Genomic DNA, 24967 nt, shown 5'->3' with positions numbered 1-24967 from the left:
GAGCCACCACACCTGGCCTCATTCATAGCTTTTGGAGTGTAAACCAAAAGAAAAAATTTAACCTCCCATCCCCCCCGCCCCCCCCCCCCCCCAACCATTGGAATGGACTTCTTCCTAGGCCAGGGCACTTTAAAATTTAACCTGAAAGACTGGTTCAGGCCATGACGAGAAGCAGGGATCCAACGTGCCTCATTATACCTCTCCAGTGTTAATATGAGCACAGACCTTAGGTCGGATAAGAAACATTTACAATCTGTCCTCTCTGAAGCCTGCTACCTGAAGGCTTCATCTATCTACACAATAAGAACTTTGGTCTCCACAGTCCCTTAACCCAGACATCTCCTTTCTAGTGATCCCAGGTCTTTGGATAAACTCAACCAATTGTCAACTAGAACATTTTTCAATCTACCTATAACCCAGAAGCCACTCCCCCTCCTCCCCCTTGCTTCGAGTTGTCGTGCCTTTCTGAACTGAACCAATGTATTTCTTAAATATATTTGACTGAACTCTCACGTCTCCCTAAAATGTATTAATTCTACAATGATCTTGCAATTTTTATGGTTTACTCAGTAGTAAGGCCAAAACAAAAGAATGTTGTGATATGTAACTACGGCAATGCCAAAAGCTAAAGATTTCAAAGACTTGGGAAAGAACGAGAGAAATAATAATCATAAGCAAACTGGCATGTCAGTAATATAGTGAAACTTCTCTAATTCATCCCAGTGAAGTGGGCTGTCAATTCTTACTCGGTGACAAGTTCAATTTATGAAATAGTTTTAAAGAAAAGTAACAAATTAATCTGATGTAACAAATGACAATGTCTATATGTTTAATAACTCTTTAGCAGGTCAATAAGAGCTATTTGTAATTAACACTTTCAGTTTCTGCCGGAAGCTCTGGATTTTATATGATGTGAGAGAAAAACCACCTCCCTTTCCAGGCCTCCTTTGTTACTTACTTCTGTCACAGTTCCCACTGATGTGCCACATTCCTGCTGGTGGCCTATGTGAAAACAAGTAGGCGAGACAGCCAAGATTTCTCTGGATTGGTTTTCTGAGAAGGTTATGAAGTTAATATAGGGCCTAGAGTGAAATACTGTCATTTTAAAAAACTAGAAATGAACTCCTGTGTGCAGAGAAGAATAGGAAGATTAAGGAAGGGAAACAGGAGTAAGTTTTTATAATTTTGAGGAAATATCAGCTCTGCCACTTTCAACCTGAGGACCTTAGGCAACTTACATAACTCTTCTAGACCTCAGTTTCCTCATTTTAAAAATGAGAATAGGCCGGGCGCTGTAGCTCACACCTGTAATCCCAGTTCTTCGAAAGGCCAAGGCAGGTGGATCACTTGAGGCCAGGAGTTTGAGACCAGTCTGGACAACACAGTAAAGCCCCGTCTCTACTAAAAATACAAAAATTAGCCAGGCATGGTGGTGTGCGCCTATAGTCCCAGCTACTCTGGAGGCTGAGGCATGAGAATCGCTTGAACCTGGGAGGTGGAGGTTGCAGTGAGCTGAGATCGTGCCACTGCACTCCAGTCTGGGCAACAGAGTGAGACTCTGTCTCAAAAAAAAAAAAAAAAAAAAAAGAATATTTAAAGAGAATAATTTAAGCGACAATCTCTTTGTAAACTATAAAGTGCTAAACAAGTATTAGCTACCATTTCTAGGAGAGGCCTGCATTTCCCAAGTGGATATACATCCTAGAGAAGAAATGTGGTCTGGCCAGTGGGTCAGGATGTGTCTAGGAACATAATAGAATAAGATTCTAGAGTCAGCTTGCTTGGGTTCAAGTTCTAGCTCAATCACTTAACAGCTCTGTGTGAGCTTGGGCAAATTACATAACCTCTCTGTGCCTATTGCTTCAACTATAAAACAAGGCTAGGGATAGCACCAACCACACCGGGTTGACGTAACGAATGAATGGGTTAATACACATCGTAGCAGCCACTGATCATTACTGTCCATTCTCCCTCTCTTCCTTACTAATAAAACCCCAGTTTTGTTCTAGGTGGCAGTGTTCAGCCAACACAACTTGATTTGCCAGGTTCCCTTGCAACTATGGGGAGTCATGTGACACAGTTCTAGCTGTTGAGATATAAGCAGAAATCTACAGGTTGAGGCTTCCGGAAAAGCCATTTTCCCGATAAAAAAGAAAAGACTCAGCTGGCACAAGCCTCTTCTCTTTTGTCCTTCCCCCATTCTGCCTGGAACCAGGACACAATGCCTGGAGGAGGGGCAGCCATCCTGTGCACACTAGGAGGAAAGCCTCACACAGAGAATAGCAAAACCATGATGCAGGAGGGCGGGGCAAGCTTGAGACTTGGATGACAATGTGACACTGTGTATCTCCTGGCTTCGTATCATGTGGGACAAAAACCAAGCGCTCTATGTTAAGCCCCTGCTGTTCCGTTTACCTTATTTCAGGCAGCCAAACACATTCTCTAACCAATACAACTGTAAAGCAGCTTGGTGCCTGGCTCATAGTATTTAATAAATGTTAGCTATTATTATTATCATTGGGCCAGCATTCTGTTCCCTAACCATGTGGCTAGCAAATAGTCCCCTAACTTCCTTGTGATAGAAGCACAATTTTCCTTTTTGAAATCACCCCAGCTCCCTGTTTTTAGCCATGTGATTTGCATGGGACTGGCGCAGCCCCCAACTCTAAGTGTGGGCCCTGGCTGACTTACGCCAATTACCCGAACCCACTCCCCAGCAACAGCAACTTTTCAGGAACAAGCACATAATTCAGGCCTCAGATGGCATATCCTCTTCTCCTGACAAAAAGGAGTGTTTGGGGTGGGCACACAGCTAAAGAAAGGTATTATGAGTGAATCTTGGGGTACCTGGAGAGAGTGCTGGGACAGACTCACTCATCTCCCCCTAGTGTGGTGCTCTGAGCAAGGCTGTCACCATGAGAAGAGCCAGTACAGGGGGTGAAAGTGATACATGGGGAAGGGCCAACTGAAAGGCAGGGAAATGAAGCCGGAGCCCTCCAACCTAAGTCTCTGGATCAGATCTTACCTTTGGAAGTTTCAAACCAGATTCGTTTGAAACTGGTTTTGCCCAGTTTGGGTTGGATCTTCTACCACAGGCAACTACAAGATTCTTTCTGATACCGTTAGATGAAAAAAATAATAATTTTACTGTAAGGACTACATGCCTACAGGGGAACTTTCCAAATCCTGGTGTAGTGCATCTATTCAATAAAATCTATAGTCCAGCACAATATAAGTTCACATCAAAATCACCTTTCTAAAAGAAAAAATGACAATAAGATTCACAATCCATTTTCAGTTGTGTGAATTCATTCAAATTTCTCTTCTGAAAGAAAAAAAAAGTCAGCCAGTTGAAAGTGTTTTGTTTTTGTTCTTTTTGTAAACACGTCCAGGAGAGGTCCATTAAGAATAAATGTGCATCCAGGCTTTAGAAGAACACTGAGCCCAGAGGCAGATGCTGGAAATGTATGACTAATATTGAAATAATATTCACAGACAGTTGTCATGGCAGCCTGCTCCATCTGCACAAAATAGAACCCACTGCATCTTAACAGGATTTAGCAGAGGAAAACTGCTAGCCTGCAGATAGCCTCTAAATGAATTAAACAACCTACTAATTGGTTTTGCTTTTATTACTGTATATGGCCTTAGGACTCTACCCTAAGTGTATCCAAAAGATCCCCAATTCTTGAAATCACTAGTAAAAATACACAATATGACTGGAGTTTAACACCTGCTCCACACTTGAAATCTTTCCTTCAGACTGTGCAGAAAGCTTAGAGGCAAGTCTTAATGCGTGCCCAGTTGAATCGATGTGGAAACAAATGAGTCAGTAAGTGTTGTGGAAGTCAAGGGAGTAACCCATTTCATTTCCATCACCGATTAGCACTGGCTGCTATCAGGTGTTGCCTTTTAAATGGAGCTCTAGAGGAGTGAGCAGTAGTAGTCAAATTGTTTTGTGTTCAGTTACCTAGTCGCAGGGGAGTGACTTTAGAAACTAGGCACATCTCTGCCGGGCGCGGTGGGTCACGCCTGTAATCCCAGCATTTTGGGAGGCCAAGGCAGACAGATCACCTGATGTCAGGAGTTCAAGACCAGCCTGGCCAGCATTGTGAAAATCCATCCCTACTAATAATACAAAAATTAGCAAGGCGTGGTGGCGGGTGCCTGTAATCCCAGCTACTTGGAAGGCTGAGGCAGGAGAATCACTTGAACCCAGGAGGTGGAGGTTGCAGTGAGCCAAGATTATGCCACTGCACTCCAGCCTGGGCGAGAGAGTGAGACTCTGCCTCAAATAAAAAAAAGAGAGAGAGAGAGAGAGAGAAAGATACTAGGCACATCTCAAGATAAGTAAGAGGGGCAGACAAAGCATTCTAAGCTGATCTGTTTCTCTCTGGAGTGACCATCTCTAGGAAATGTAATCTCATTGAAAGCGATGGCGGGTGATTGTGAAGGTTCTAGATAGCTGATCTGGAGAGGTATACCATGTGAGGCCTTCTTTCCTATTAGACAGGTTTTTGCATATCACCCTGCCTACCCCTCATCAGCCTTCTCTTTGTCAAGTTTCTTAAGAGAAAGGAGACCGGACCCAAATTCAGATCTAACAACATCCTACATTAGGAAAACCACATCAAGCCATTATCTTCCATTAACATCTTGGAACAAATAAGTCCTTTGGGTTAACTCATGTTCTTCAAACTTCTTGAGATGAGACCATGTCATATACTTTTTTAAAAAAAGCTCCTGCGCTACCCAACACTGTGTTCCCAGACATATTGCAGGCATGTGATAATGAACAACTTCCATCAAGGGACTGGAACACAGGGCAAGCCCTCGGTAGCTGGGGGGCAAATTAAAGACATTGTCAAAATGGTACAGGAGAGAGCTACGGGTGAGCAACACGGAAAGGTTTAATCAGTAGGATCTGTATTTTTCCTCATGTAACTGAAACTTCTACTAAACAGTAGCATTAAAAATGAGGGATTTTATTATTCATTTCACAAGGAATCTGGAGTAGGGAATCTGGCTGGGACCCAGGCGCCTTCCTTCTCTGAGCCAAGCCATGCAGCTTTCTTTTTCCCAATTGTCAACTCATGGGTGCAAAATGCTGATCACAACAGAAAGTGATGCCCTCCTTCTAGCACCACATTCACATTCCAGGCAGAAAGAGATAAACTATGGGCCAAAAGGCGGATGCCAAATGGGTCTACCTCCTTTCAAGGAAATGAAGCTGTTTTAGCCAGACACATCACCAAAGCAAACACAATCAGGCACTATAGTGCAGAGGCTAAGCACAGCCCATGGAGCCAGATGGTCTGGGCTTAGAACCTTGCTTCTTTATGTCACTGTGTGACTTGGTCAAGTTACCAACTTACTTTGTGCCTCGATTTTCTCACCCGCAAACTATAATAGTACAGGGTTCTCGTGAGGATTAAATGAGTTAATAGGAGTGAAGCGCTTAGAATAGTCGTTAATACACAGCAAGCACTGTACAACTGTGTGTTCTTCTTACTTTTCTTATTGAGGAAAAGAGGAATGGATATTAGATAAGCAACTAGCAGTATCTGCCACAGATGTGTTGCCCACTGTATAACTGCACCTGGCCTGGTTACTGCGCCACACGTGAGCAAACGCCCTGCTGTACATGAGAACTACTGGCTCCCCAGGAGACAAGGAAACCACAACCCTACTGATATGGTTTGGCTGTGCTGCAACCAAAATCTCATCTTGAATTGTAGCTCCCACAATTCCCACATGTTGTGGGAGAGACCCGGAGGGGAGGCAACTGAATCATGGGGCAGGTCTTTCCCATGCTGATCTCATGAGTGTGAATAAGTCTCATGAGATCTGATGGTTTCAGCTTCTCCTTTTGCTTGGTTCTCATATCTCTCTTGCCTGCCACCATGTAAGACGTCCCTTTGCTCCTCCTTCATCCTCTGCCATGATTGTGAGGCCTCCTCAGCCATCGGAACTGTGAGTCCACTAAACCTCTTTCCTTTATAAATTACCCAGTCTGTGGGTTGTCTTTATTAGCAGCGTGAGAACAGACTAATACACCTACTCTACCAGAAGCGGCCATTTCCATGACTGTCAGCCTCATCCCCACTTACTGGGGACTGAGAACAACCAAAACTTTCAGGCATCTGAGCCAGGGCACCACTGTTAGCCACTATGCCAAGGCTCGTCCATGTTAGACATAGATCATTAGGACTCGTTCCATTGCAAGTGTCAGTAAGCCCATTCCAGCTGGCTTACGCAAAGCTGGGAATGGATTCCTCAAATAACTGAAGAGTCAATGGTATATGCATGACTGGGGCCGGGAGGTAAGTGACCGCATCCAGCTGCTCTATTGCTCAGCTGGGATCCCTTGGTGTCGGCTCCATCCTCAGGTCTCCAGCAGGTCGTGGATGTCTTTCATGCTTCATGGTCATTCACTAACTTCTGAACCTCCTCCCTATGTCTTGGTAATTCCTCCCATTTGACTCCTAACTCCCCAAAGCAGAAACAAGAAATTTGTTTTTCCAGTCTCTTTGATAGCAAGAGCACAGGCAGGTAAAGTAAGCACTGCCAGCGACTTCAATCCAGAAGAGGGCAACTGAAGACGTGGAGAGCTCCCAAAGGCCACCTTCTGCCAAGGTTAGTGGCAGAGGTGTCCCGTTTCCAGAGACAGCAGTGGTCAAGATTGTGGGCTCCAACACTGGTTTGAGTTACTAAATCTGTATTCAGAGGAGGCAGCAGTGTGCACCTGCGCTGGTGCAGTCCCTCAGGGAGATGTGGACATCATTCCTGGCTTTGGAGTCACTGAGGCCTTCTTGGAGATCCTGTGAGCTACCTGGTGTCCTTTAATAAACTCCTTCTCCTCTTAAACTAGTGGGAGCGTTGAAGCCGCTTAGGTGGTGTTATGCTTTTGTAACAACCCCAAACGTTAGTGGCTTACAATGACAAACGTTTATTCGGCACTCCAGTTCCGCAGCCAGTGCAGATGGGCCGCAGTTCTGTAACATGGAGCCTTCCCTCTGAAACTCAGGTCAACCTGTCTCTGGAGCATTGCTGTTCTTCTTGTAGCAAAGGGGAAGGACAGAAGCAGCCACCACACTGGCTCTTACACTTTTGCTTGGAAGTGATACACATCACTTCTGCTCACATTCAACTGGGCAAAGCAAGTCACCTGGGCAAGTCTATCAGGGGGACCATGGTGTCAAAATCCTACATGGGGAAGAGAAGTGAATATTCTGAACAAGAGGGTTCTGTTGTATGCAACCAAGAGCCCTAATATAATGCAATAGTAAGATGGCAGCAGAACTGCCAGCCTCTAGATCATCTCACGTTCAAGTCCAGGATGAATTAGGAAACGTCTCTGCTCAAGAAGTCAAGCAAAAGCCCAGGATTAGCTCTAACTGGAACTCATTGCCTTGGCTTGAGTCACCCTCAACACTGACACATTGTTTTCAAGACACATTCACTGAGCACTTACTCATGCGCTGGAAACTACTTAGACTCTGTGTAATACAGCAGAGAACGAAGCCAAATCCATGCCGTCATGGAACTTGCATTCCAGTCGAGGATGGTGGGGACAGACAATCAACAAAATAAATTAGTAAATATGTAGAAATTTAGTGTTGCAGGCCAGACGTGGTGGCCCACGCCTGTAATCCCAGCACTTTGGGAGGCCGAGGAGGGTAGACCATGAGGTCGAGAGATGGAGACCATCCTGGCCAACATGATGAAATCCTGTCTCTATTGAAAATATAAAAATTAGCTGGGCATGGGGCAGGTGCCTGTAGTCCCAGCTACTCAGGAGGCTGAGGCACGAGAATCGCTTGAACCCAGGAGGCAGAGGCTGCAGTGAGCCGAGATCACACCATTGCACTCCAGCCTGGGCAACAGAGACGCTGTCTAAAAAAAAAAAAAAAAAAGAAAAAAGGAAAGAAATGTAGTGCTGCAGAGAAAAATAAGCAGGAAAGGGGGGCAGTGAGTCTCTAGCATGAATGGAAAAGAATAATAGCAATTTTCAGTAGGTAGTCAGGAAAGGCCTCACTGAGAAGATATTTGGATATGACCCGAGCAAGGTGAGAGAACAAGCAACAGCGTGATTTAAGGAAAAACTATTCAAGGCTGAGAGCAGCAGCAGCAAAAGCCCCGAGGCAGGAGAGGCCTAGTGTAACTGAAAGGCAGCAAGCAGGCCGGTGTGGCTGGAGTGGAGTCAAAGCCAAGGCAAAGTCATAGGATTTTTGTTTTTGTTTTTGAGACAGGGTCTTGCTCTGTGACCCAGGCTGGGGGGCAATGGCACAGTAACGGCTCACTGCAACCTCCACCTCCCAGGCTCAAGCGATCCTCCCATCTCAGCCTCCCAAGTAGGTGGGATTACAGGTGCATGCCACCATACCTGGCTAATTTTTGTATTTTTAGTAGAGACGGGATTTCATCATGCCGGCCAGGCTGGTCTCAAACTCCTGGCCTCAAGTGTCTGCCCACCTCGGCCTCCAAAGTGCTGGATTACCGGCGTGAGCAACCATGCTTGGCCAGCAAGAGGATTTATAATCAGAGAGGCACAAGCCTTGTAGGCCACTGTAAGGCTTCAGCTTTTCTAGCTGAGGTAGGGAGCCATTGAAGGGTTCTGCACAGTGATGAGACCTAATTTAGATCTTGAAAGGACCACTCTGGCTACTGTGTGGAGAATAGTCTGTAGAGAGGAAAGGGCAGAAGCTAGAAGGCCAAGATCTGAGCCTACTGGCTATGATCCAGGCAAAATGTGTGGTGGCTTTGATTAGAGTATAGCTGGGGAGATGACAGAAAGCTAGAAGATTCTAGATAGATCCCGCAGGTAGTGCCAATAAGATTTGCTAGTAAGATTACGTTGGGGGTGTGAGAAAAAGAAGAATCAAGTATGATTCTTAGTTTTAGGCCTAAATAACTGGAAAGATGAAGTTCCCATTATCTGAGATAAAGAAGACAGAGGCCAGGCGCGGTGGCTCATGCCTGTAATCCCAACACTTGGAGAGACCAAGATGGGTGAATCACTTGAGGCCAGGAGTTCGAGAACAGCCTGGCCAAAATGGCAAAACCCCATCTCTACTAAAAGTACAGAAAAAAAATTAGCCGGATGTGGTAGCACACGCCTGTGATCCCAACTACTCGGGAGACTGAGGAATGAGAATTGTTTGAACCCAGGAGGCGGAGGTTGCAATGAGCTGAGATGGCACTACTGCACTCCAGGGTGGGTGACAGAGCAAAACTGTCTCTGAAAAAGAAAAACATACCAAGAGAGGAGCAGATTTAGGGGCAGAGATCAGGAGCGTGGGCACAGACATGTGAGATGCTTAACAGACATCTAAATGGAGATGTTGAACATGTAGGTCTGGAGTTTGGGAGAAAAGTCTAGACTAGAGATACACACTTGGAATCTTCTAGGTTCTCAATGGTATTAAAAGCCATTAGATTCAATGAGGTCGCTGGGGTGGTGAGAATGAATAGAGAAGTCCAAGCACCGAGACCTCTGAGGTACGGCTGTGTTTAAAGGTCAAACAGATGAGGCTCCAGCAAAGGTAACCAAAAGGAAGTATGCAGTGAGAGGAAATAAACATCGCCAAAGGGCGGCATCCTAAATGCCGAGGGGAGAGTACCTCAAAATGGAGTGATGGGTTGTTTTCAATGCTGCTGGTACATCAAATCCGATGAAAAGGAAGAGCTATTCTGTGTAGCAATGTGGAAGTCACTGGATCAGAGGAATTTTGGTGGAGTGCTAGAACAAGTCCCAAGGGCGGGGAAAGAAGAGAAAGCACCAAAAACCAATCTAAGAATTATGTTATAAAGGAGAGCAGAGAAATGGAAGTGGCACAGGTGGAAGTGGAACTAAGGGAGCTTTATCCTGTTTTTTTGCTTTTGTTTTCGTTTTTGAGATAGGGTCTCACTCTGTCGACCAGGCTAGAGTGCAGTGATGCGATCTGGGCTTGTTGCAGCCTCAACCTCCCCAGGCTCAAGGGATCCTCCCTGCCTCAGTCCTCCAGAGTAGCTGGGACTACAGGTATGCGCCACCACGCCTGGCTAATTTTTTTGTATTTTTTTTTTTTTTATAGAGTTGGGGTTTTGCCATGTTGGCCAGCCTGGTCTCGAACTCCTGAGCTCAAGCAATTCGCCCGCCTCAGCTTCCCAAAGTGCTGGGATTATAAGTGTGAGCCATTGCACCTGGCCTTTTTTTTTTTTTTTTGACAGGTTCTCAGTCTATCACCCAGGCTGGAGTGCAGTGGTGAAGTCATGGCTCACAATAGCCTTGACCTCCTGAGCTCAAGGGATCCTTCCCGCCTCACTCCCCCAGAGTAGCTGGCACCACAGAATGTTTGGCAGTGCCCCTGGCCTCTCCCTACTGGGTGCCTATAGTACCCCTCTCCCAGTCATAACCAACAAAAGTGTCTCCAGATATTGCCAAATAACTCCCAAGATTTTGTACCCCAGGGGACATTTTGGGTCATCACAGCTGGGTGGTGGGGGAGGATGTGTGCCACAGGCATCTAGTGAATAGAGGCCAGGGATGCTGCAAAACATCCTACAATACACAGGACAGCCCCTACCACACAGGTAGCCAGTCCCAACTCATTCTGATCCGGAGGAAGCGCATGAGAGCAGACGGTGGCTGGCAGGGGACTTGCAGAAGTTCTGATTGCTTCCATTTTTTCACCACAATAGGAAGCTAGGTCATCGGCTGTAACCGAGATTGGGGTTGGGGGTACAGGAGGTTTAGGGAGACAAGACATGAAACTGTCCTTTAGGAGAAGTGAACACATATTCTGGACTGCAGAAAGGGCTCACTTGAGCTAAGCAGTACATGAATTTAGTGTGAAACCAGTCAGCTTGGATGTGTTCTTCTTGGGCCGTGTTCAGGGGCAGGGTAGGGAGATAGTCAGATGTGAGAGACTGTGGTTTTACCAACAAGCACAAGGAAAAAATGAAAGGGCAAACAAGCAAGTGATAAAAATGACCACAGAATTTGAGCTGGGTGGGGCTGGGAGCGGTGGCTTACGCCTGTAATCCCAGCACTTCGGGAGGCCGAGGCGGGCGGATCACTTGAGGCCAGGAGTTCGAGATCAACCTGGCCAACACGGTGAAACCCCATTTCTACTAAAATACAAAAAGTAGGCCGGGTATGGTGGGGGGGTGCCTGTAATCCCAGCTACTTGGGTGGCTGAGGCAGGAGAATCACTTGAACGGGAGGCAGAGGTTGCAGTGAGCTGAGATCGCACCACTGCACTCCAGCCTGGGTGACAGAGGGAGACTGTCTCAAAAAAAAAAAAAGAAAAGATTGTGATGACACCTTGTAGGGGTGGTGGGGAGAACAGAACATAGTTTCCTTCCTGGAATGGAGAAAAGGAACAAGAGTTTTTCATCAAAGGCAGACACCTGTGTTGCATGCAACAGAGGGACACCAGCTTCTTTTCTACACGGAGGTTAAGTGTGGGAACTTGGCAAACATACCTTTAGAGCCAGGGGCAGACAGAAAAATCGGGATGTGGGGGGCTGGAGAGCAAAGCATTTCCTAGAGACACTATCCAAAACACAACCAGTGGGTGTAATTTTAAGGCCAATTCCTGGCGATCTTGTTTTCCACTGCTAGGGGTTTGGAAACAGGTGGGAAACACTTATTATCAGGCTTCCCAGGAGTCCTGAGTGGGAAACGTGGAGCTCTCACGAATGCATCCTCTGGCTGGTGGCTGGCCACTCTGGTCATCTTGTGGCCCACAATCTAGGCAACAAGCGCTCCAGAGGCCTCTGAAAATGTCTCACCAAAAAAGCAGACTAGAAGGGGGCCCATGATGAATATGACAGGGAGCTAACTGAAGACATTGGGAAGCAGGTACTAGAAAAACCCACGCCACTAGCTAGCCTGCCTCTATTTCTGGGGGGGAAATTACATGGCAGATAACCGCCTCCGTTTTCCTACCTGGAAGGTGGGCATAACATTGAGACCCAGAAGTGAAAGTGGACATGTTTAGTCCAACCCTTGTATTTCACAAAGGAGGAGACTGAGACCGGAGGTGAACAGACTAGCTCGAGTACCCAGCTCATAAATGGCCAAATCAAGACGAACATCCAGATCGTGACCCCCACATTAGTGTTCCCTGCACCCACCTGGTTTCTTCCAGAGGCCTTCCCAGGAAGACAGGAGTTGGCTGAAGGGAGCTCCTGCCATAAAATCAGTATCACTTTATCAACCTACCGACCTCAGCGGAAGATCCAGCAAAAAGGACAGTTGCTGCCTGCAGACAAAGTTCACCTGGGCGCTTAAAGGTGCCTCTCCCCCGCCAAATGATTACAGGTGTGTTTTCAAGCTTGAGGATGGTAAGCAATCCTAGGGTGGTGACGAAGATCCATCTGGAAGCCCTGAAGAAGGCAAATGACACTGACGATGAAAACCAAGAAGCACCCTTTGTGATGGAGGGTCCCAGCCCCTTACCCAGACTACAGTCCTGCCACCAAGTCAGGGGCCCCGCGCCGGGTTGAATACTCTGCTGTTACCGTGTGAAATTCTCAAGAACTTAACAACAAGGTGCCTGGCATCTTCATTTTGCACTGGGCCCCTCAATCACGTGGCCAGGGCTGCTGCCTCCCTGGAAGCCATAGAGGGGTGGCCCGTCTACACCTCTTCGTCCCCCCATCCCTGCAGCCCTAGACCAAGGGGACCTAACGGAAGCCCTGCCATTTGCACCTCCCTAGGCCTGGCCTCGGGAGGGGAAGAAGGCTGCGGGAAGAGGCAGGGGAGCGGGAAGAGGTCCACACCCTCGGGCAAAGGGCCCGCTAACCAGCGGCCTTTTCCAACCCCGGCAAGCCAGGCGCCAACGCAAAAGTGCGCTCCGGCCCACCCCCATCCCCTGCGCTGCCTGACTTGGTTCCAAGGGTTGCCCCTGTCCTCCTTGCCCCAGAAGCGAGGCCTTCCACGCCGCCTTCTGACTTCCGACGGGCAAGTGGGCCGGGTGGCCGAGGCTCAGTTTGCTGGTAGGGGAAATGGGAACGCGCGGGGCCCTCGCGGGCGGAGGAAGCTGCCGGGGGTGCAGAGCCCGAGCAGGGTGCACTTCCGGCCGTCGAGCCGCCCCGCCGGCACCTCGACTGAGGGAAAGTTTGGGGACAGGTGATAGCGGGGAGGTGCTCTCGGCCGGGGCCCCGGCCTCGCCCTGGTCCCAGGGGCCGCGACTCTGATGGACAGGAATGACGAGCCGCCCAAACGCCGGAGCCAGCGACCCAGAGCTGCCGCAAACCCCGCGCCTCGGGGGCGGGATCACGGTGAAGGGGCGGGGCTCAGGCGGAGGGGGCTGGCACTGCTATGAGTCTATGAATAAAGTCTCAACGAGATGTTTTTTCATAGCGGTTCCATAGTGTAGTGGTTATCACGTCTGCTTTACACGCAGAAGGTCCTGGGTTCGAGCCCCAGTGGAACCATGGTCGCGAGGCGGCTCTTTTTGCTTCAGGACTTTGGTGTGTTTGGGTTTTTCAAAAAAAAAAGGGGTTTCGGTTAAACAAACAAAAACGCTACCACAAAGTGTTTTTCTTTGTCCTTTTCTTCTTTTTAAAATTTTTGGCATGTTTTTCTCGCAGAAGTGAAATAACAGATACCCTCTCCTATCCCACAAGGTCGCTGCCGCCATCGTCTGACATGAGAAATAGTGGAGGGCAGGGGCCAGGCGAAGTCCTAGACCCAATCCGGCGCCCCCGATCCGGCCAGGCCCTACCCCACCTCTCTTCCCAGTACGCCTCGGAAAATCGGGCGCTCGGGGAATGCACCTGGCTGCCCTTTGCCTGCAAGTCAGCAAGGGCCGGTCACCCAGCCTCCAACTAAAATGTGGCAGGCAATACAGCAGCGCTTTGACTGTAGCTGAATTATTAAAGGTCGATCATTATTATGACTCTGATTAAAAGTTCTATTTTTCATTAAACTCTGATGTACAGAGCAAGAAAAAAAAAAAAAAAAACCCACAGTCCTTTATAATGCAGCAGTAGAATTTGTGGAATAGAGTTCATACACAGTATAAAATAAATGTCAGGCTTGTAGACATTCAATAAATACTGGTTGAATGAGCAAACGTTTCTCTAGTTTCTTTCTGTTCCTCTTTACTATTTCATTACAGTTTCGTTTGGGGAGTTTATTATTTGTTTAAATATTGGCTTTTTTATCTTTGACAAGAGGAATGAGGGTGTGGGCCATGGTGAGATGGCGGTAGCAAAAAAATAAAATGAGAAAGGTCACTCAGTATTTTTCTCTGCATTTTTCAACCTAGTTGTGCATCCTTAACAGTGTAGAAATTTGCGTCTTTTCCTAACTTAAGATTATAACTCTTTCCCTGTTATTACAATCACTTCAACTTTATTCTTTTTTTAAACCACCTTAACCATCTTTTTTTCTTTTTTGTTTTATTTTTTTTTTTTGAGACAGAGTCTCGCTCTGTCGCCCAGGCTGGATGGAGTGCAGTGGCGCGATCTCGGCTCACTGCAAGCTCCGCCTCCCGGGTTCACGCCATTCTCCTGCCTCTGCCTCCCGAGTAGCTGGGACTACAGGTGTCCACCACCTCGCCCGGCTAATTTTTTTTTGTATTTTTAGTAGAGACGGGGTTTCACCATGTTAGCCAGGATGGTCTCGATCTCCTGACCTCGTGATCCGCCCGCCTTGGCCTCCCAAAGTGCTGGGATTATAGGCATGAGCCACTGCACCCGGCCTTTTTTCTTTTTTTTTTTTTTGAGACAGAGTCTGGCTCTGTCACCCAGGCTGGAGTGCAGTGGCGCCATCTCGGCTTACTGCAACCTCGGCCTCCTGGGTTCAAGCGATTCTCCTGTCTCAGCCTCCCGAGTAGCTGGGATTACAGGTGCACACCACCATGCCCAGCTAATTTTCGTATTTTTGGTAGAGACGAGGTATCACCATGTTGCCCAGGCTGGTCTCGAACTCCTGACCTCAAGTGATCTGCTTGCCTTGGCCTCCCAAAGTGCTGGGATTACAGGTGTGAGCCACCACCTCCAGCCCACCTTAATCATTTTTAAGTGTACAGTTCAGTAGTGTTAAGTATATTCACACTGTTGTGAAACAGATCTCCGGAACTTTTTCATCTTGCAAAACTCAAACTCTATACCTATTAAACAACTCCCCCTTTCCTCCCATCAACTTTATTCTGAATGATGATGTAAAAATCATAGCTAATTATGTCTTGCACTGTGCTAAGTATTTTGTATATATGATCTCTTGTAAGCCTCAAAATAACTCTAGAAAGTAGGCATTATTATCTCATCTTACAGATGAGAAAATTTAGGCACAGAGATGTTAATAACTTGCCCTGAGGTCACAATGTAACAAGTGCTAGTGCTGCGATTTGGCAGCCAGTCTGGGTTGGCACTCTGTGCTCTTAACCCTACCAGGCTGCACTCATCTCCTGATTTACTTAACCAGTCCCCTAACCTTGGCCATTTAGATTGTTTCCAATTTGTTGTCCTTAAAAGTAACACAGCAATGCACAGCTTTGTGTAACTGTCCTCCCACCACCACGAAATTTAGCATTTTCCTGGGTGAATAAGTGTGCACATGATGCCTAGTTGCTTTCAAAGAGGGGAATCCATGACATTTTCATACAATTCGAGAATGTTAGTGCTTACGTGGCAGGAAATTGTTCAAGGTCACCCCCTAGAAGATGATGGCGAAGAAAGGACGAAGACCTGAGACTTCTGGGTGTAGTTCCTCTCTCCCTCCATTGCTTCCCTTACATTAAGACAGAATGAAAACAGTATGGGCTGGGTGCAGTGGCTCATGCCTGTAATCCCAGCACTTTGGGAGGTCCAAACCCCATCTCTACTAAAAATACAAAAAAAATAGCTGGGCGTGGTGGCGGACGCCTGTAATCCCAGCTACTCGGGAGGCTGAGGCAGGAGACTAGATTGAACCCGGGAGGCAGAGGTTGCAGTGAGCTGAGATGGCGCCATTGCACTCCATCCTGGGTGACAAGAGCGAAACTCCATCAAAAACAAAAACAGAAACAAAGAACGAAAAGTATCTTCCTCGCAAACTGAATCTCAGTTGATGCAAGTATCTTCCATGAAACTTCCTTGTTGAGGCAGGTAACTCTGTGGGTTAACTTGATGGGGCTCAGCCGAAGACCTAAGAACTAAATGGATTAAGATGCTTAATGAGGCCAGGGCTCAACTTAATCCCCTGCTCCTGGGCCAGCTCTCCAGTTCAGTAAGGTAGAGCTTCGGCCGAGGACGAGGGGAAGATGTCACGCAAGATAGAAGGCTTTTTGCTATTACTTCTCTTTGGCTATGAAGGTATGTGCTATTCAACCATTGACATTCATTGCATGCTTAATACATAGTTTAATTAATATCATTGATAAATAGGAATATAACCTGAATAATATAAATATTATTAATTAGCAACACATGTTAATTAACATGTGTTATTAATGAACAACAGTTGTCTTTATGTGGATGGCTTTCCAGTTCTGTAAGGAGCCTTCTAAAGTTCAAAGGATGCTTAAAATCCAACAGAAAAAAGGATGGGTTTCAGAAATCTATAAAATAGCCATAAGTTGCAATAATTAATGAGAAATTATGGCATATTCTAGAAAACATTTAGGAGTCAAAGTTGGAGTGATTGCAGAATTTAATATTCCAAACCGGAATGCTACTGATGGTGGAGGAGGATGCTATGAATAATTCTGCTGGGACAACAGGTGTAACCCAGGACCATCCAGGGCAAATCAGGACGTAAGGTCACCCTAGTTTAAATATGGATTAATGTAACATGCCCAGTACCACTGGCATCTAATAAAAAACATAATCCAACTGAGAGTCAGGAAACCCCGGAGACTCAATACACTCACTCATTTTATATGACCCTAGCAGAAGTGATATGCCTCAATTAGGAAAAAATAAGGGCAAATCTCTAAAATGTCATCCAGTTCCAATTCGCTCTCAATCTTTGAAATAATATTCTTTCATGCTTCTCTCAATTCTCAAGTACCCATCTGCTCAGAATTTCTCCTCAGGTTCATCCAGACGATCAAAATTGGTTGACTGTCTTCTTTGTGGACATCGTGTATTTGTGTGTGTTACAGAAAATAAATTAAAAAGCAGGGAGAAGGACGTCTCTGTGCTCTGCAAATGAGCTGGTAGACAAGACGCAGCGAAACTCACACAAGCAGGGAATCAGAATTCTTGGTTTCACGGCTCACTGCAGCCTCAACCTCCCAGGCTCATGCCATCCTCCTGCCTCAGCCTGCCTAGTAGCTGGGACTACAGGCACGCACCACCACATCTGGCTAATTTATTGTATTTCTTGTAGAGAGGGCTTTTCACCATGTTTCCCAGGCGATGACTTTTGTTACTTAGTCACATTTCTCTGTATTTGGAAAGACTGGTGACGATATAATTTCAAGGTCATTCTGCAAACCCCAAGGTATATTTTTAAGTAGGGATCATGTAAACCAGTTGTCTGTTAGGATTTTTTTCCCTTGCAATTAATAGTCTGCAACTTGTCCCAGTAACTCTACTTTAAGACACTTTGGGGTTTTGTTGCTTTTCCTGTACTCCTTGCCCCCTCCTCTTTCCTCAGCAAGAAAATCTAAGCAGACTCTTTCAAGGCTTAGATCCAAATACTCCTGATTCTCAGACACCCCCAGGGCTCACTCTCAGATTTCTCTTCTTTGTGATTGGCATGGAGATTCATTTATTCATTCCTTGGTCCCTTCGCTTAAGAGCTCATCCCTGAGTATCTAATAGGGGGCAAACATTGTGTAAGAACTTGACATGCAGCTGGGCGCGGTGCCTCATGCCTGTAATCCCAGCACTTTGGGAGGCTGAGACGGGCGGATCACCTGAGGTCAGGAGTTTGAGACCAGCCTGCCCAACCTGGTGAAACCCCATCTCTACAAAAGTACAAAAAGCATCCGGGCATGACGGCAGGTGCCTGTAATCCCAGCTATTTGGGAGGCTGAAGCAGGAGAATCGTTTGATTGCTGGAGAGGGAGGTTGCAGTGAGCTGAGATCATGCCATTGCACTCCAGCCTGGGCGACTCAAAAAAAAAAAAAAAAAAAAAAAAAGACTTGACATGCAGGGCAGATCCTTGTGGCTTCCACAGTGCTCAGTACAACAACCCTGTTCTGTGAACTCCGCATCTCCGCCACGGGAAGAAGTCCTAGAAATGTTTACCAAAGCATTTTACAATTAGACCTGCCCAGTTAGTGGATATCAGCAATAAAAGACAGACTGTCAGGAGGCATGAAAGATAGCACTCTTCCATGTTCTAGAGTTTACCAATCTTTGTGCATGGCTGGGGAGCTCCAGAAATGTCCACGAAGAGTAGAGAACATTGTCGCTCCAGGTGGCATGCAGCGTGGGCAGGGGGAAGGTTTGGGGAGCTTAAATTATCTTACCCGCCTAACGCAGACCTTTAACACCGCTTGGAAGGAAAGCAGCCAGCCAAAAATAGCCAGTGTGGCTTGGCAACCTACTGTGTGCCCTACCCTGGGCCAGAGGGATGCTCCAGGGGACAGAGGACACAATCGCTGCACTTAATCAGCATATTATCCAGATGGAGATGCATAAGGCCCACAGACATGGGAAAGATGCGTCCCATTGCACAGCTGGGAACCTGAAGACAAAGGCTCTTCGTCCAATTTACCATCCACTGCTTCTGTCCATCGATGGCAGTGTTCCTCATTACAGTGAAGTAAGGTAAAGAAATTGCCTTCACTTAGGCGTTGGATGAAGGTTCATTTCGGAGAGCACACAGCATCATAGTAAGGCATTTCCTATGTCTTTCTGTTTTGTTTTTGTTTTTGTTTTTGTTTTTTTTGAGAATTTTGCTCTTGTTGTCCAGGCTGGAGTGCAATGGCGTGATCTTGGCTCACTGCAACCTCCGCCTCCCGGGTTCAAGAGATTCTCCTGCCTCAGCCTTCTGAGTAGCTGGGATTACAGGCGTGTGCCACTACACCCGGCTAATTTTTGTAATTTTAGTAGAGACGGGGTTTCTCCTTGTTGGCCAAACTGGTCTCGAACTCCCGACCTCAGGTGATCTGCCTGCCTCAGCCTCCCAAAGTGCTGGGATTACAGGCGTGAACCACTGTGCCTGGCTTCCTATGTCTTATAATTGAGTCAGGCTTCTATTTCTCTTACAACACACATATTGGATTCAATGCCAGTAATGATTTTTAGAACATCCATCATATTAAAATATCTTACTTCATTACTTGGTCATGTTTCTTATATAAAAACAAAAAAAGCCCTTCAGCCTCAAATTATAGGTGACTGTGTTACCATCAGGGATTGCAGGGTTTTTTTAAAAGCAGCTTTATTGAGATGTAATTTATATACTCTTAAATTCACCCATTCAAAGTCTATTGTTCGATCGTTTTGAGTATATTTACAGATTTGTGGAGCACATAATCTAATTTTAGAACATTTTCATCACCCAAACATTAAGCCCTCACTCCCCATTCTCCCTGTCTCCCCCCTCCCCCAGCCCCTGGGCAACCACAAATCGACTTTCTGTCTCTAAAGACTTGCCAGTTCTGGACAGTTCATTTAAATGGAGTCATACAGCATGTGGTCTTTTGTCTTTCGCTTAGCATATGTCATTGAGGTTCATCTGTGTTTGAAGCATGTGCAGATAACAGATTTACCCATGAATATGCCTGTCGCCTAAAATAGTAACATTTTCACACTAGAAGCAATTTCCTTCTTTTTCACAAGAGGGACGTTATTGCAGCCTGCTGCGTGCGTTCCTCCTGTGCGTTCCTCCTGTTTCTCAAGTAGATTGGAAGCTGGTTACAGACCATTTTTAATCATTCATAATTTTATGCTTTTCTCCTCGGCTTCATCTGTTTCCATGGGAAGGAATGCTCTGTAGTTGGTGATACCCAATCCAATAAACTAAACTAGGTTTTCCTGTGTGTATCTAAAGCGTGCCTTTCCTCATGGGTTGCAAGGTACATTTCAAGAAATAGACATGCCTTGAAATTTCCTGCTGTGGCAACAACGGTTTCCCCAGTAGAGTGGCCCTTTTGGATCAAGGGGCAGAATGAGCCCATATTGCATAAATCTAAGCCCATATTGCATAAATCTAAGATTGGTGACTGGCAGATGTCTCATGTAACGTGTGGTGGAATCACAGAAGCCATCTAAACAGGGAGAAAAATATGTAACCACATAATCGAAATCTTTCACTATTTTTCCTTTAGAGGCTGAGATTTTTCTCTTGTTCTCCTTCCAACAACGCTATTTTCTGGTATGAAACTATTAGGGTGGTGCAAAACTAATTGTGTTTGCCGTCACAATATGTTGTCGTCAAAAATGCTTTTGTTCTCCAGTTTGTTGGTGATTAAATCATTGTGCGGGACTGCAGCAGCCATGTTGCTTCTCCTTTGGTGACAGCTTTTTCTGTAAAATGCCTGTTGTTCCTTCTTTCTCTGCTTATTTCCATAAGAATCTGATACCTCAGAACCCCAGGCTGTCTACAGACAAATGCTTTCTGGGGGAGGGGAGTCTGGGAGGAAAGAAACACAAGAAATTGGTCCAAAATTTGATTGCGCCCAGGAATTGGCTGTGAGAGCAGGCCTCTCTTCCTTGAACTCTAGGTTTGCTCAGTGACAGCTCGACAGACCAGACCCTCTTCAGTGACAGACATGGCCTTTGAGCCAAGTGGATTTGGTTATGAAAGCCACACTGTCAGTGACCAACACCCCTTGCCTTTGGTCTCCCAAACAGAGGAGCTGGCACCTTTTTTTTTTTTTTTTTGAGATGGAGTCTCGCTCTGTTGCCCAGGGTGGAATGCAGTGGCGTGATCTTAGCTCACTGCAACCTTCCACCCCCCAGGTTCAAGCGATTCTCCTGCCTCAGCCTCCCAAGTAGCTGGGATGACAGGCACGCACCACCACACCCAGCTAATTTTTGTATTTTTTGTAGAGACAAGGTTTTGCCACGTTGGCCAGGCTGGTCTTGAACTCCTGACCTCAAGTGATCCGCCTGCCTCAGTCTCCCAAAGTGCTGGGATTACAGGCGTGAGCCACTGGCCTGGCACAATTGATGTTGGCCTAACTGACAGGGCCCTTCAGAAACTGCCTCCCAGCCAGTCCCAGCTTCTCTTGAGGGTGGGGATGGGACAGAGCATCTTCTGAACTAGCAGCCCCCAATCAACTAGGCCCTAATTGCTGATTTCCTTTGCATTTCTTGATGAACAGCTACAGGCCTGAGGTTAGAAGTTCATGTAGTCGTTAACTCCGCAGAGCACAGGGCACCATCCAGCCTTTCTGAGCTTCCCCTTGAGTTCCAGAAGCATCCTTCCGGCTGCCAGCTCGATTTCAACACTGGGGTGTCCCCTAGGCATCTCAAATTCATTATGTCCCAAACAGACCATCCTCCTCCTCCTCCTTCCCAAATCCCTTGTCCTCGCTGAAACCTTCTCCCCCTTCCCCCCACCTGGCAAATGACAGCTCTATCCTCCCAGTTGCCCCAGCCTCAGACTTCTGTTTCTTTCACACCCCCACCCCTGCCACGTGTAATCTGTCCACAGATCCTGTGGGCACCACTTCCCCAATGCAGTCAGAATCCAGCCACTTAACACTTCCACTGCCACCACCTGGGCCAAGCCACCATCTTCTCTCCCTCGGATAACTGCACTCACCTCGGAACCGGACCCTGTTGCCACACTTGCCGTGGCCAGCCCGGTCCACAACACTGTACCAGAGGGAGCCTTTGAAACCGTGGTCAGTAATGTCCTTATCTATCCTCAAGTTCCACAAAGCCTCACATGGCCCATGAGGCCCTGCAGGAACTGGCTCCCTGACACCCCCAACCTCCTCATCTCCTAAGACTCTCTCTCCTCTAGCTCCAGCCTCAGGGGCTCCTTGCTCTTCCTGGAACATGCCAAGCACATACTCACCTTGAGTGCTTGGCACATGCTGTTCCCTCTGCCCAGAATGCTTTGCCCACAGGTGTCTCGCCTCCTTCGAATCTTTGCTCCAACATCACCACCTCAGCGAGGGCTTCCCTAAGCCCAAAAGGACCAGTTCCTGTCCCCTACTTCCTTGCGTTTTCTCCACAGTAGTCACCGTAATTTTCCATACTATCTATTCTCTTTCTTCGTTCATTAATGTATTCTCCCCACGCACTCCCACCCAACACACACACTAGCCTATGAGCTTTATGATGGCATGTGTTTTTCCTGTTTTGTTTACTGCTCTATCCCCAGCACCTAAAGCTGGGACTGGAATGTAGTAGATGAATATTAGTAATGAATATTAGTTGAATGAATGAATGCTTTGAGGTGAGTCATTATCAGTCATCTTTTGTATGGGTTTCTATAACCTGTGGGCAAGAAAAAGGTGGACTGAAAAGGCCAGAGCAAGTGGTGAGCTGAAGGACAGGAAAAACCTTCTTTTTTTTTCTTTTGAGACAGGGTCTCACTCTGTCACCCAGACTGAAGTGCAGTGATGCAGTCATGCCTCACTGCAGCCTCTAACTCTCATGATCCTCCCACCTCATATCTTCCGAGTAGCTCAGATCACAGGTGTGTGCCACCACACCTGGCTAATTTTTATTTATTTATTTGTTTGTTTGTTTATTTTAGCAGAGACAGGGTCTCACCATGTTGCCCAGGTTGGTCTCAAACTTCTGAGCTCAAGGGATCCTCCCACCTCAGCCTCCCAAAGTGTTAGAATTACAGCCATGAGCCACTGTGTCCGGCCAGGAAACATCCTCTTTATAAGGAGGGGGCTGAGCAGGCGGAGAAGTAGGGGTGGGAGGACGCATTTGAGGCAAAGAAATTCTATGGAGGCAAGAGACGGTCTGGCTCATTTGCGGCTTGGCGAGCAGTACAGAGTGAGAAACATAAATCCTGAGAGGTAGGCAGGAGTTAGATTTATCTGCATGACCCCTTGAAGGACACTTTATTATTATATGCATCATAGGGGTGCGGAAATGGAGAGATTGTAATACATGTCAGAGGTGGGACTCAGCCCCTGGCAACAGTGCGCTGTTTGCACAGGAGAGTGGCGGCATCAGGTTTGCACCTCACTGCCTCAGCGCATGGAGGATGAAAGAGACAAGTCTCTCTTTAGCAGGCAGAGTGCCTGGGAGAGAGGGTGGGCCTCAAAGCAGGTAGTGGCAGTAACTCATGACTGTAATCCCAGCACTTCAAGAGGCTGAAGCCAGAGGATTGCTTGAGCCCAGGAGTTCAAGACCAGCCTAGGCAACATAGTGAGACCCCCCATCTCTATAAAAATATGTTTAAAAATATTGGGTGTGGTGGCACGGGCTTATAGTCCCAGCTACCCTGGGGTGCTGAGGTGAGAGGATGGCTTGAGCCCAGGAGTTCAACGCGGCAGTAAGCTATGATTGCCACTGCACTCTAGCCTAGGCGACAGAGTAAGACTCTGTCTCAAAAAAAAAAAAAAAAAAAAAAAAAAAAAAAAAAAGAAAAAGAAAAGCCAGGCGTGGTGGCTCACACCTGTAATCCCAGCACTTTGGGAGGCCAAGGCGGGTGGATCACCTGAGGTCAGGAGTTCCAGACCAGCCTGACCAACATGGTGAAACCCCATCTCTACTAAAAATACAAAATTAGCTGGGCGTGGTGGCGCATGCCTGTAATCCCAGCTACTCAGGAGGCTAAGGCAGGATAATCGCTTGAACCCCGGAGGCAGAGGTTGCGCTGAGCCGAGATCACACCGTTGCACCCCAGCCTGGGCAACAGGAGTGAAACTCCGTCTCAAAAAAAAAAAAAAATTCATTGTTAACTTCCTCTGCCAGCACAGAGTCTGACATCGTGGGATTGTCTTTGTCTGTCTGAGAAGCTCTAATAAAATACCATGAACTAGGTGACTTATAAACCACAGAAATTTATTTCTTACAATACTGGAGGCTGGCAAGTCCACGATCAAGGTGCCAGCAGATTTGGGTCTGGTGAGAGCCTGCTTCCTCCTTCAACCCTGGCACCTTCTTGCTGTGCCCTCCCATAGCAGAAGGGGCAAGCTAGTGATGGGAAGGGGGGCAAGGCGTGGTCCCTGCCTCGGGCTCCACCACCAGGCCTGTGCCCACGGACCTAGGTGAGGACAGGCACTCCTGCCTTCGTGCCCAAATGCTGCATTTCCCAAGACCACCCTGGTCCACCACGCCCCCATCCTGTGCCTATCAAAACTCCGAGACCCTAACAAGCAGACACACAAGCGGCGGGACGTGGAGAGGAGCACATTGGCGGAAGAAGACACAAGTGGCTGGACGTGCAGAGGGCGTTGAGAGGGCGTTGAGAGGGCGTTGAGAGGGCGTTGAGAGGAGTGCGCCGGCGGAAGAGCACACGATAGACACCGGCAGCCCCAGGCCATCAACCGGCGGAACAAGGTGGAGTTTGGCCGGGGCTATCAGAGAAGAGTGGGGCCACCTAGCAAGCCCAATTGCAGGGGGAAAGCATCTTCCTTCTGGCTTCCCCATCTGCTGAGAGCTCCTTCCACTCAATAAAACCTTGCACTCATTCTCCAAGCCCACATGTGATCTGATTCTTCCAATACACCAAGGCAAGAAGCCCGAGATACAGAAAGCTTTCTGTCCTTGTGACAAGGCAGGGGTCTAATGGAGCTAACACAAGCCGCCTACAGACGGCAAACTAGAAGAGCACCCTGTAACACACGCCCGCTGGGGCCTCAGCTGTAAACATTCACCCCTAGACACTGCCGTGGGGTTGGAGCTCCACAGCCTGCCCGTCTGTATGCTCCCGTAGAGGTTTGAGCAGCGGGCACTGAAGAAGCGAGCCACAGCTCCCTTGAATGCCCTGAGAGGGGGACAAGGGGGACCTTTCCTGTTTCACTAGCTCCCTGGGGTCTCTTTTACGCAGATACTAATCCCATGTATGAGGGCAGAGCCTAATCACCTCCCAAAGGCCCCACATCTTACTACTACCACATTGGTGATTGGGTTTCAACATATGAATTTTGGGGGGACACTAACATT

General features: G+C 47.3%; 2 protein-coding genes and 1 non-coding gene across 3 annotated transcripts in view; 2 read left to right on the top strand and 1 right to left on the bottom strand.

Annotated features, from left to right (window-relative positions):
• Positions 1-12782, bottom strand: part of PPEF1 (protein phosphatase with EF-hand domain 1) — a 149607-nt gene extending 136825 nt beyond the window's left edge. The window contains exon 1 of the mRNA XM_050776640.1: positions 12124-12782. The gene's annotated coding sequence lies outside the window, so the exon portion shown is untranslated. The remainder of the gene's footprint in view (positions 1-12123) is intronic.
• Positions 12783-13355: 573 nt separating this feature from the next.
• TRNAV-UAC (transfer RNA valine (anticodon UAC)) lies at positions 13356-13428 on the top strand. Its single transcript has one exon. It is a non-coding gene; the product is annotated as a tRNA-Val (tRNA).
• A 2773-nt stretch (positions 13429-16201) lies between these two features.
• The window catches only part of RS1 (retinoschisin 1), a 30473-nt gene continuing 21707 nt past the window's right edge, over positions 16202-24967 (top strand). Inside the window, exon 1 of the mRNA XM_050777525.1 lies at positions 16202-16293. Coding sequence (XP_050633482.1) covers positions 16242-16293 — 52 coding nt within the window. The 5' untranslated portion in view covers positions 16202-16241. The remainder of the gene's footprint in view (positions 16294-24967) is intronic.

Source organism: Macaca thibetana, chromosome X (genome assembly GCF_024542745.1).
Source record: "Macaca thibetana thibetana isolate TM-01 chromosome X, ASM2454274v1, whole genome shotgun sequence".
Lineage (NCBI taxonomy): Eukaryota > Metazoa > Chordata > Mammalia > Primates > Cercopithecidae > Macaca > Macaca thibetana.
The sequence above is the reverse complement of the archived record's forward strand: the minus strand, read 5'-3'. Positions and strand labels throughout refer to the sequence as shown.